Source organism: Aythya ferina, assembly GCF_964211825.1.
Source record: "Aythya ferina genome assembly, chromosome: 1".
Lineage (NCBI taxonomy): Eukaryota > Metazoa > Chordata > Aves > Anseriformes > Anatidae > Aythya > Aythya ferina.
In genome coordinates, this window is record NC_140296.1 from 171099676 (window position 1) to 171112153 (window position 12478).

The following is a 12478-nucleotide window of genomic DNA, read 5'->3' on the forward strand; positions in this document are numbered from 1 at the left end:
AAGACTGTAACAACTCCAAACACACAAAGCAGGGAGCAGCACGCAGCTGATCTGATCCTTTGATTTGTTGCTTATAAACAACCCCAAAAGAAGCACAGGCATGGAGCTTGCTTTCCCTCAAGCCTTCCTACACCTTTTTATGCTCTCAGCCCCTTCACAAGCATTGCCTCCCCCACCGCTGCCAGCACCGCCTGTCCTCCCTGCTTATTTGTGGCGAGCCGATGTGGTTTGATATGGTTTTATCAGAGGAAGGCTTGTAAACATTTGTGGTTCTTCTTAAACGCATGGTAACTGCTGCACGCTGGTTTTAGGATTAAGCACAGCAGTAACAGCATTTTGCAGGCTGGGGTGCCTGGGCCAGCCCCTGGTCTAGCCCGAAATGATCTCACACTGCCAATAAAATGTGCAAAAGTGGAGCAAAAAAAGCAACAAGGACAGCGAGGATGAATTTTTGTCTCCTCATGCCTCAGCATAGTTGATGTCAGGTGATGATTTTGGCTCTGCAGGTGTGCTTGCTCAGTGGATGGGCACCAAGTGACACATTGCAGGGAGGTCAAGGAAACTACAAAGCGGTGAAACCACCCACCTTCTTTCTGTACAACTTTACAAGGCTTAAAATACACAACAAAAACATTAAAAGATTCTCTTAAAATCTGGAACTTGAAACTGAATTGGAAATAGCAGGGTAAAGAGATGCATTTTATTTTTAAAGTAATTTTTTGTTACCTTTCTAGCAACGTAAAATACTGAAGGGATTCTAGCAGGATTTTTAAGTACACAAAACTAAATTTTCTCTAGCTGCATTTGTGGATTTGTGCAACTGTTTTCTGCCTGCAATTCTGAAAAACTGATTTCTACCATCTACCATTTCTACTCTAAAAACAAAGACAATTTTGAATAATATCAGAGTAGTTTCAGACCTGTTTCCATTTGCACAACTCTAAGTACCATCAAAACCAAATCAAATGCCCATCCATTCAGACCTTCCATTTGATGACGCAAAAGAGAGTTCTCAGAAATAAAAGTCAATCTGACCTTAATAGAACAGTTTCTCATAAAAGGACTCAATAAATTAAAAAAAAATAATAATAAAACAAAATAGAAAGGTGTTTCAGTTGCATGGAAGAAAGCAATGAGGCTTCATTGAGGAAAACTGCCTCAAGAAAATCAAAACCCAGAGCTTTATGTGGTAGAGACTCCCACTACCATGTTCCCAATGTCCTTGATGCTGCAAAGCCACCCTTACATCTGCAGCCACAGACTCCACCTTATGAAGGGAATCTTTAGAGAAAAATAATTGGAGTCTTCTCTGTAGGTTGCTGGCTGTCTGGACCTATCCTTCACGTTTCTCCTCAGTACCAAGCAACTAAAATGATTTTGCTGTCTGTTCAGCAGATATATTTCAGGTAGATCAAACCTCCTTTGCAGTTCCAAGCAACTCAGTAGTGCTAGTGATGGGAAACAAGAAAACTGAAAGCCATTTCAGAGAAAGTTTGGTGCTATTTGCAGCAGGAAATTAACGCAGAGTTGCTGTGATTCCTTCGCCTCGATCCTAACAGTCCAAGTGCAGTACAGGCCCCTCAGAGCACACTCATCAATTATTGATCAGATCTGAATCAATATTTTATTGGCATTTCTTCTCCCACAATCATTATCTGTGCAAAGCTTGCTAGTTTTCCATTACCTAATCACATCTTAATGTGCTGAAAATCCATGCATGTACTTGTGACGTTTCAGCAGTTTTTTCAGCATGACAATCCTTTTATTTTTACTAGTCCCACATACAGCTGCATGATATGCTAAAGCTAGGTAAAAACTGGGAAAATGATTCACAGTAAAATTTTGAAAAGAAGTGCATTTCTTTTAAATCAAGGCAGAAACAATTCTCATACAGTCCATGGTCAGTGACTAAATTCTACATTATTTTAAATTGACTTAGTGCTACAAATAATCATTAGCAACAATACTACTTAACCTGAAAATAAGGCAGGGGCAAAATCTGATCTACAACTGTTTTAAATTTATAGTGTTCATACTTGTACATTACGTCATATGCATACACCTGTATAAAATACAACAGTGAAATAAAATCATCCGCACAACAATAAACAGGGTATATTGTACAGCTAAAACTGATAGCACATCCTAGAGATCATGGGATACATTAATAAATAGACAGTGATATATTAATTTGCAAATTTAACAAACAATTTTAACTGAGGAAGATATTACATACAATGGGGTCGATTCATCTTCACTGCCTTTACACCAGTTTCAAGTCAGGGCAGCTTCAAGTCACGAGAAACTCGGAAGTAAAAAGGTCATGAATCACAGTTAATGCATACAGCATGGCAGAGCTGTAGTATTTTAAGAGCAACCTGATTTTTTTTTTTGGAGTCAGAATGCTTGATTTTGCAACCCTGAAGCTGAATTATCCACAGTTAGCTTCTCTGCCTGCTTAATACGTATGTATCTGTCACTTGTCTCGCAGTATTCACCAGCTTTACAAGACTTTAGTGGGGGACACATCCAAAACCTAGGCTTCTGAGGAAACGTTGTAAGAAACTGGCAAAAGGGACTGACTTGGAAGTAAACACTCAGCTTATAATTTAGCCGTTTTTGTTTCACAACGAACCAGAAGCATGCCAAGGAACCCCATGACAGCCCAACGTGTCCAATCCACTAACGTCGTGGCTGATGTGCTGGGTTTTAATGAGAAGTGGCACCCTAAGCATCTAATCGCTCTATTTATAGAATTTAAACTCCTAAACTACTTTGGAACATTTGTATATTTTACCTACTGCTAAGCAGGCAAATACATTTTAATTACAAAACTGGTTGCAAACTAGGTAGTATTTTTTACATACATTAAAGCCAAGATGTATACAATATTCAACACAACTGTATGTCTAGTTAATTGTTCCTTATGCCTAATTTTGCAGTGCTGCAATGCCCCAGCAGTTGTATGTAACAGAAAAGGAGCAAACCAGTGTAGTAGATGGGCTCATGCCTGTTATTCTCACACTCACTGATCACATTTATATGAAAAACACTATCAGCAGAGGACTGCCACGGGAAGAGAAGCGTGACATGCTGTTGGAGGATGCCTGAAGCCAGATGGCCCAGTATAAATAAGTGGCAATGCTTGACACCGAAAGTGATAGTGTAGATTGCTAGGGCTGCTTGTGCTTGTTAGTTGTGGCTTCTCCAGCTACTCATGGAGCATAATAACGAGGTCTAACAGGGAGGCTGCGTAACAGTCATAAAAACTGCTTTATGGTTTTGCTGCACCAGGCAGACAATTTGTCCTTACAGCCTTGAAAGAGGCAGGAGGAAGCCACGGGGGCCTACAGGGTTAAAGGCAGCTGGTGATTTCATGCCTGGATTAGATTTAAAGAAATAGTATGCTTCACACTGCAAATCAAGGTTTATTTTACCACAGAACCATCAGAATTGACAATAGGGCACCAAAGTGCATCTTCACTAATCTATCCCATGGCAACACGGGAGCACAATTTTCAAAGACACATATTTATACATCTGGTAACCACTTTTGTCCTCCTTACTTAAAGATCAGAAACTCTTTGGGACTCACATACACACAAACATAATAAAATAAAATAAAATAAAAATACATTTTTCCCTGTCAGAAATGGAAAGTGCCATGTGGTACATCATCGTTTCTTGGTCCCACTGTTGCCACTCGCTGCTGACTTACTGAAACTTCTACTCATCTGTGGGAAGTGTACGGTTGGCGTTCTCTCGGTGGGGCCGTACAGCCCTAAATTCCTGGCTGTAGCTGACTTCCGAAGAGGCTTGACACTGGGGAAAGGATTGAAGACTTGTGGCTTTGGGATCCCAGGCTGGGGGGATTTCGCCAGGTGCCCACTGTCACTGGACAAACTACTCGACTCAGATAAACGTGGCTGGCAGGACTGACTGGGTGTTGACTCAGCATCAGTTTTGTTATCTGAGACGAGTTCCAGTGCTTCCAGTTTTAGCTGAACCACTGACACATCTGTAGTGCTGTCTGTAGAGACGGGGTCAGCAGGCTGCTGTTGGTCAGCTTTTTGCGTAGTCCTGTCATCCAAACCACCTCCTTCTTCTCCAAAATCAGAGCGTTTGGAAGTCTCCTCCTTGGCACCAGGACTGTTTGTTTTACAGCTCTCGCTCTGCTCATCTATTAGTCCTACGGTATCCCCATGCCCCTGCTGGTCTTTAGCTCTGGCAATATTCTTTCGATGAACTCGTATGTGAGTGCGCCACGGAGAGTTCAGTTTTGATTTAAGATCTTCTTGGGGAATGGGAGACATCTTCCCTGGAGCATGGCTTGGGATGTGGATAACAGCATTCTTGAGAGACCTGTTATTTGATTTCATCTTCTTTCCTAAGAGGAGGTGGTTTATCACCGGGGAGTGGTTTACCTGAGAAGGGAGAAGGCTGGTAACTGGCCCTTTGTCTGAAAGAAAGAGTTTAAAAGAAACACGGTATTGTTAACATCAGAACAAATTAATGTTCAAAGGATCCGCCAGCAAAGAATTCGAAACCTTTCTTGAGGTATAGCAGAGATTTGTAGGACTGACTTCTAGTAAAATCACTGAATTCCTCTTACATCTTGGAGTTGAACACAGAGCTAAAAGTGCTGTGGTAAAGATTTCCCATCTTCCCTCCCTGCTTCTAAACTATGGCTGAGTCCTGAGCCAGAAAAATAAATCAATAAATAGACTGTAACAAATGCAGCTCCTCCATTTTTGGAATTACACTGTAGCTGGAAGTTTAACATTAATATTGGCTTCTGATGTCTGTCCCCCTCCTTCATTTCTCTTCCAGCTGTAAGAGGCAATTCAGTCCCTATACAACGTCAGGCACATAAGCCCTTCCTTGTGTGTGAGGCCTGTGTGACTGGAGAATGAAGCAGTATATTGTTAATAGATAAAACCACACCAACTTATTTCTGTTAGGTTCTCTAATTAAACCACTGCAGTAAATCCAGGATTAGGTAATTAGGTGAGAGTTTGATTAAACCACAAAACCAGCCCTGAATCATGATTAGTAAAATTAGAATGGTTTTTGAATTATTGTTTTTTTGGCAGTCCTTGGGAATCAACATCTTACTGTTTGCACTGTTTCTGCATGGCTGCTGCCTTTGTTCAAAGCAAGAACCTTGCCACTATTGAAAAAAAATAAATAAATAAAAATAAACTTCTTACAAATGATTGCACACCCATTAAAAACCTTCAGCTGCTCTGTTCAGGCTAACCTCCACGTCCTTGAGTACCAACTGGGGAAGCAGACTCAGAACACAGATGGCTACATAACAGGCTGATGTCTGGTCCAATTTCCAGAGCAGCATCGTTAGGGCTAGGTACACTGTCAGCCACAGAGAAACACTTGGGCCAGTTCCTCAGCCGCGCAACCTGCCATGCCCTGATGAACTCGGGGGAGGTTGGATGCTATGTAACAGCTAGGAATCTGCCTGCCCCTTGATCCAAAGCGTACTCATTTCTTCATTTCACTTTTTTTCAGTGCATCAGCATGTCAACTCCAAGAATGCCAAAGTTTTAAACTTGTGAAGCAGAGAGAGCAAGACAAAGCACCCAGACAGCAAAGACACTATTAAATACCATTGTTCAGCTGGTCCCTGGGACCTAAAAATATCCCAGGGTCGTCATCTTCAGATCCTGACAAGAGAAAAAACAACATCACCGTTTCATTTACAATTCATGTCCATGATGTTGTACCCACTCTACTAGTATGGTGTTACACATTGTATCAACCTCTCATTTTCTCTGTTTGGTTTAAAGTAAAATAAGCGTATTTGCCTTGTCTCCTGATGAGGTTTGCAATAAATCAGCAAATGAAACACGTCTTGATATGTTACCTGCTCTAATATACACGTGGTGAGCCTGCTGTTGCTGTTTCTTCTTTATCCTGGAGTATTGCTTTTTTAGTGCATTAATATCAGTGGTCATGCGCTCCATCATCATGCTGTTAAAGGCAGCGTGATACTCGCTGCGGCAAGAGTCTATTGCTCCTGGACTGAGCTCTGCGATGTTGCTGGAGCCCAGGCTTTGTTCTTCATTCTGGTCTGCACAGAGCAGGAATAAAGCACAGATGAGGAGTTAATTGGCATACTGAAGAATACTGCAGATTATCTGCAAGGCAAGCCTATGTCTGGTTCCTATTGTCTTATTTAACTGTAGTCTTTAATTAAAGCTAGGATAATACAGTTTTTTCACAAAGCTTCAGTATTTATAAGTATTACATTTCCAGAACTACTGCTTAAAAATAGAAAAGGTTGGGAAGGGGGAGAGGGTGCACATTTCAAGAGTACATCAATTAACACAGCAATGGAAAGCTATCATCAGTTTTTTAATTACCCTAAAGTACACCAAACCATCGGTGAAGTAATTCAAAAAATGGTTATTAAAAACGCTCTGTTGATCAAAGATGAGGCTAGCTATGCAAGTTATAAAACACATTACAGGCAAGAAGGCAGGAGGTTAATCAACTGACCTAAGGGATAGTAGCAAGAGGCATCAAGAAACAGTTACAGAGCCCCAGGGAATAAGCTGCCAGTAGCAAGAGAAGGGATAGATACAGAGCAGCAGAGCAGTCAGGCAACTTCAGAGCCTTTCTGATGAACAGCCACAGAGCAACAGAAGCAGTGCAATTTATTTTCACAGCTGTTTCTGATGCATCACTAAACTGGCACTCCAGGGTCAAGGGGATAATTCTTTTCCGAGGGATGTTTGTCTTGGGCTTAGTTTGCAATAGAAATGTGATGTTCTGACTAAGTGCTAGCTTGAAGCAGCAGGCAGAGACTTACAGTCCCTCAGGAAGGAAAAAACAAAAATCAGGAGGACGATCCCAGCATAAAGGTCTCAACAAAACCAAGCCACAAGAACGATGATGTGTAATCAGGTAACAGGGACTGCTACATCAGTCTGCTTCCCCTTCTACTCATCCACTTTTAAAAAACAAACAAACGGAAATAATCAAACAACTGCTATAGCCTCTCCCAGGGCATCCTAAAATCACCACTGATCATCATTTCATAAAGGCCACTGTGACATGCTCTGCTCTTCTCATATGCATCAGAATTTTTTCTCCTGTGAGCATTTGCACAGTTGAACATGTAATTCTGTCAGAAGTTTAATTTCAATGGAAGGATTTGAAGAAATGGTAATAACATTTTGTCAGAACACCCTACACCATACCCCCGCCCTTTTTTCTTTTTTTTTTTTTTTTTTTTTTTAATGTGAATATACCCGAAATATACAACAGTTTGAAGGTTTTCCCAATAGGTTAGCGAAACTATCCGCAGAATTTACTCCTCACTGAAATGTTCCAATACTATACATGCTAATAAAGGTCAAGATTATTTATTGAAAGTATAGTCTTCAGAAGATGCTGATTACCTAATAGCTCTCTAGGAAATAAGCATGGATTTAGGGTAGACTTCCTTTTCACATATTCACTTCTTTTTTTTTTTTGTGTGTGTGTAGGCAACACCATGGTGGGTTTTGTTTTTAAACATTATTGTAGCAAAATTCATACCCCATGCTATTATTGATAGCATGCACACAGCCTTCAAAATCGACTCTGACTTCCTCAAGGACTGCAGAGCCAATATCTGCTGTAATCCCTATGTGAATTCAAAATCCAATTTGCATAGCAGCTTTCATAGCTGAACGTACAAATGATTCCTCAAGGTCACACAGATGTAACTACATTTTTCAAAAGTAACTGAAATACTTTTACCTTTCATCTGTTTCTGGTACTTTTGGAGCTCTGGTGCCAAAAACCCACTTAATGGTCCAAGACAGCCAATTGCATTGACAATTGAGTCTTCATCATCTAGGTCATTCTCCTCGTCGCTGTCTCTGGTTCTGCCTAGCCTTCTGTCAAATGAGAACGTAAGGGAAAAAATAAAGAGGCATTCTTGCATATGAAACATCTCTACAAAACATCTTTATCTTCTTCAGGTGCATATAAGGGAAGACACTACCTGTCATATCACTATCCTGTAGGGTAAACAATGATCCTATATGCAGTGAGAAGCATTTGAAACTCACCCTGAAAGTGACGTTGACTTTACTGCTGCAGGGAAAGGAGTAATGTTGTACGTGTATTTCTCCCTTAATTCTGCCAGTTGTGGAAAGGGAAACTGAGCCATGGTATAAACAGTCTAGGGAAAAAAAAAAAAAAAAAAGGAAAAAAAAAGCAGGTTTTAAAATTGTCCCTCTAACCAACAGTCCCACAAAAGATTTCTCCCTGAACAGACTTTCAGTCTTGCCATAAGACAATGTAAACGGTCTAGTTCTGTGATTCAGTCGATGCTTCCTGTAAGAAAAATAAAGACTGGCTCAACAGAAAAATACAAGGTTCATAGTTTTAAAAGTATGTAAGATAATATGAGAGGTAGCACCCTTTCCAGCTACTGTACCTATTTAATAATCACTACCAGTCCTCTCCTTGCCAGCACATATGCATCGCTGAGGCTTTAGGCATCTTCCTACATTTCTGCTCAAGTATTCAACAGGCATTGACAATCCTCATCGTTTGGGAATTGTTAACAGATCCCTTACATCACCTGAGTCACAGTCAAACAGGAAGGACCCAAAATTATGCAGCTAACAGACAGTTTTTACTTATTTTTTAATTGTGAGAGAAGAGACTTGTCCTACCATGGACCAAAAAAAGTCTCTGCACCGCTCTGAATGCAACATTGCAGTACTAGAACTTCAAAGAAGAAGCCCTAATACTATTTTATTGATTTCAATACCCAGAGTTAACAAGATAAATAATAGCAAATGTACTTGCTTTCCGTATTAATTTTGCTTTAATTCATTCTGCAATAAAAGAATGCATGTCACCAGCCAACCTGGCATAAAAATACGTAATATTCATTGCAGAATCATTGCTGATTTGTTCTTACCTATTTTAGTAACCCTTTTTCCCCCTACTTTTGCACTGAAAAAAAAAAAAAATCTGAAACATCATTACTCAGAGCTGCTTTGAAAAATCAAGCTTTTTTGAAAATTAAAGGTCTCCTGAAAGGCAGTAACGTAAAAAAATATTTAAATATTTTTTATATAATATAACGTAAAAAAAAAATATCTCATTAGCTATGAAAGGACAGCTTCGTTTCTTTTTCTGTCCCATTAAGTCAGTGACATTTTCATGTGAAGGCAAATAGCTTCAATTAAGATGAAAGGAAATTTTGAACAATTTCTATTTAATTCATTCATGAACAGTGCTTTGTGCTAAATCCAGTGAGATTCAGGGCTGGACCTTTCCTGATAGGAAAAAAAAATACATATATACTTTTCTCCAGTGGCAATGATGTAAGCAATGAGGGGCAGGAAGAGTGTTCCTGGCTGGATCAGGCACAGGGCAATGGTGCAGCTCGACAGGCTTCTGCATGAAAAGAATTTTTTGGTTTGAGCTCTGAAAAAACGAAGGCAAGGAGAGCACCTTCCAAAACCCCGAGCAGGAACTGAGAGGCTTTGCCACTCCACACAACTGCACTGCTACTGTGAAAGATAAATATCCTCTAGGGCCCAAACACTGATACGCCGGCAGTCTACCAGACGAAGGAATTTTATGACCTGGAGAAAGCCCTACCTCCGGCCCAACGTGCCTGGCTGTTCGTTTGATCTCCATCACGCTTTCCTGTGTTTTTCCCCATATGTCTCCACTCCCTCCCTTCACAGAGAAGGAGGTGCGTCTGGAATTTATTTCTAGTTTTTATGTCAACAGCCTTTTCAGGTAACTTTTTCCATATGCCCGTTACGCTTTACGCGAAACAGTCAGCTTGAGTCCTCCATTTACTCCTCGCACCTACTGGTTTAGATTATGCTTCCAGCTTTTGCGCGTCTCTAATCTGCATCTCTTCCAGATCCTGGGCAATTTCTTTCATTTGTCCACATTTTTAACTTAATTACCTGTTATCAGATTGTAACTAGGAGCCTCACTTGCTATCTAAGAGATTCACAAGCAGATCTTATGCTGGTGCAAATTCTCCTGGGCATTCAAAATTCCCCTGGACATGTCAATCAGCACCTGTGATCTCACAGCAATGCTTCAGAGGCAAAGGATCTTGTTCCTAGTTTGCACACAGCTCTGGATGCTTTTTGATTGATTCAGGTGAAACTGTGCCAGTGGGACACAGCCTACAAATAAGAAACACAATGCAGCCAAGCTCATTATCTTAGTTATGGCTGTGAGGGACAGATTCTGGGAACACTAAAAGAGGCTAGAAAAATACCCTCCCTTCTCAGCTCAAATCAGTAGTGCTTTCTCAGTCCGGTGCCTCTCTAAAAATGCAAAGCCACCTACACCCTCAGCAGAAAGCCATACAAAAGGCCCTGACTGTGACTTCCAAAAGAGAGCAAGTGGTTTTGCTTTGGCAGATAGCTCACAAATGCTTCGCTCAAGCTGTCCCACAACGGGTTAAGGCTTTTCTCTCTTTTCATTAGGAAGACAAAACAAAAAGCAAAAGCAAAAACAACCCCAAAAGAAAACAGATGAAGTGCTACTCCAGCAGAAAGAGAATACCACCACATCCAGGTAACTGACTACAGACTTAATCTAAAACTGAGATAACAGAGACGGATTAACCCCTATTTCCCTCCAACACAGTAAACACACAGGGATGCCTCTCCTTTTCCTGTTTGCTTCTCATCTCCTCTACGCTGGAATGTTTCTAAGCCTACAAGCTGAATTAATTTAGCTGCTTGTAAAAACGCTGGCTTTCTGAGAAGGGATCAAAGCGGCTCCTCAACCCAGCCAGCACGCGCTGCTTAGAGAACTTGCAGACACCTGGCAAAAAGCCTCCTGTCTCCATGCGAGAAATGAAGCTTATTAATGGGCCAATAAGGTGACCCTATTTGTTTAGCTTCTAGTCCTAAATACATATGCAGTCTAGCATCTGAAGCGTGCAGCACTTACCCTTTATTTACTTAAACTGTTCACAATGAAAAAAGGAGGAGGCTGTAGGCTTGCCTGCTCCTCCAATCACTCCAAGCTCTCCTCAGCATAACATGAGAAGAACTCTTACTGCTTAAGGGCCAAATCCACAAAAGCTGCAAGTCTTCAGTCCAGAGTATATTATTTACTGTCTACATGGGACTTTGTTTCCCAGAACAAAGTAACTGGCCTAGAAGTGCCAGTTACTCTTCACTGGCTTAAGTGAGCCTGGGCAGGTAGCTCAGATAAAAATGGAAGCATCACACAAGCTTCAAAAAAAAAAAAAAAAAAAAAAAAGAGATGATCATCAGCAACAGAATGAAGAGAGAAGTACAGAGAAGGCAGAGTAGGATATTAACCCTTTCCCATTGTACAATACTAATCTTTGAGTCACCCTGAAAAAGTATCAGAGTAAAATCATTGCTCTGATTCTGATTACAGGAAAAAAAAAAAAAAAAAAAAAGAAAACAAAGCAGTCTAAACACTCATTTCTGGCTAACTTCTCTGGAAAAAGTTAAAGCAACTTATAAAAATATTGTCAAGCAGCCTGGATCCTTTCTTTAACACACTTGTTCACATTTCTCAATTTTCTTCCCCAAAACAGAGGAAAAAAAAAAAACACATTCAAATGAAGTGGCCAGGCACATGGTGGGATTCATATCCCCTAACAGCAAACATTTACAGCGCCTACTTCTCTCACCTAGGGTAAAGAAGTGAACACCTCAGATGGGGATGGCTCCACTGCCAACGCCTGCCTTTGGCTTGATGAATGCTACCTGAGCTGTAGCATGGTTTCCTCAGCTGAGAGAACACCCAGAAAACAGGCGTGCTGCTTCTCTTTGCAGAAAACCTTGAGAACTACCACATTCTCGTATCAATAGCAGTGGTATCTTTCCCCAACACTCCTGCCACTGTACCAAGAGCTTATTTTTTGCTGAAGCACAAAATGACTTTAATATATTCATAATAATTACAGCAGTGAAAAGAAATATCCTTCTGACCCTCCAGAAATTTACCTGTGCCTTATCTTCATTACACACAACAGCAAAGAAATCCAAGTCACTGAATCCCAGTCAACAAATTTGGCTTCCAATAATGTGTAAAAAAAAGTCCCCTGTAAACTACATTAATATATCTATCCAACGTCATATGCTTCAGACTTTTTTTCCTCCCCTAAGTAACAAAAATTCAGGTCAATTATGTGCTCTGTATTTGCACCTATTTAACCACCATTTTCTGACTCAACAAAAGTTGACCTGAGAACTGCAGCATGAAATCTTTATAAAAACACCTAAAAAGAAAAATACCGAACGGATATTAGCAAAAAAAAAAAAAAAAAAAAAGTGCAAATCAATAGTTTTATCTGCAATACTCAAAGCCCTTTCCTTTTCCAGAACGTAGATCTTTGTTCTTACACAATGATGTAAGCCTAAGAACTCAATGAGCGCAGTTATCTAAAAATGTCTCTGTTTATAGTTCACTGACACCACTGATGGATTTTTTT

At 40.4% G+C, this 12478-nt stretch overlaps 1 protein-coding gene across 4 annotated transcripts in view; it reads right to left on the minus strand.

Annotated features, from left to right (window-relative positions):
* Positions 1–1607: 1607 nt before the first annotated feature.
* Positions 1608–12478, minus strand: part of TBC1D30 (TBC1 domain family member 30) — a 49057-nt gene continuing 38186 nt past the window's right edge. For 2 of the 4 annotated variants that reach the window (XM_084513347.1, XM_084513349.1), the window contains 5 exons: positions 8079–8191; positions 7765–7904; positions 5882–6088; positions 5625–5681; positions 1608–4459 (listed from right to left, as the gene is read on the minus strand). In XM_084513347.1, the coding sequence (XP_084369473.1) occupies positions 3675–4459; positions 5625–5681; positions 5882–6088; positions 7765–7904; positions 8079–8191 (1302 nt within the window). In that variant the 3' untranslated portion in view covers positions 1608–3674. The remainder of the gene's footprint in view (positions 4460–5624; positions 5682–5881; positions 6089–7764; positions 7905–8078; positions 8192–12478) is intronic. The other 2 variants (XM_084513348.1, XM_084513350.1) reach the window with 1 other exon arrangement.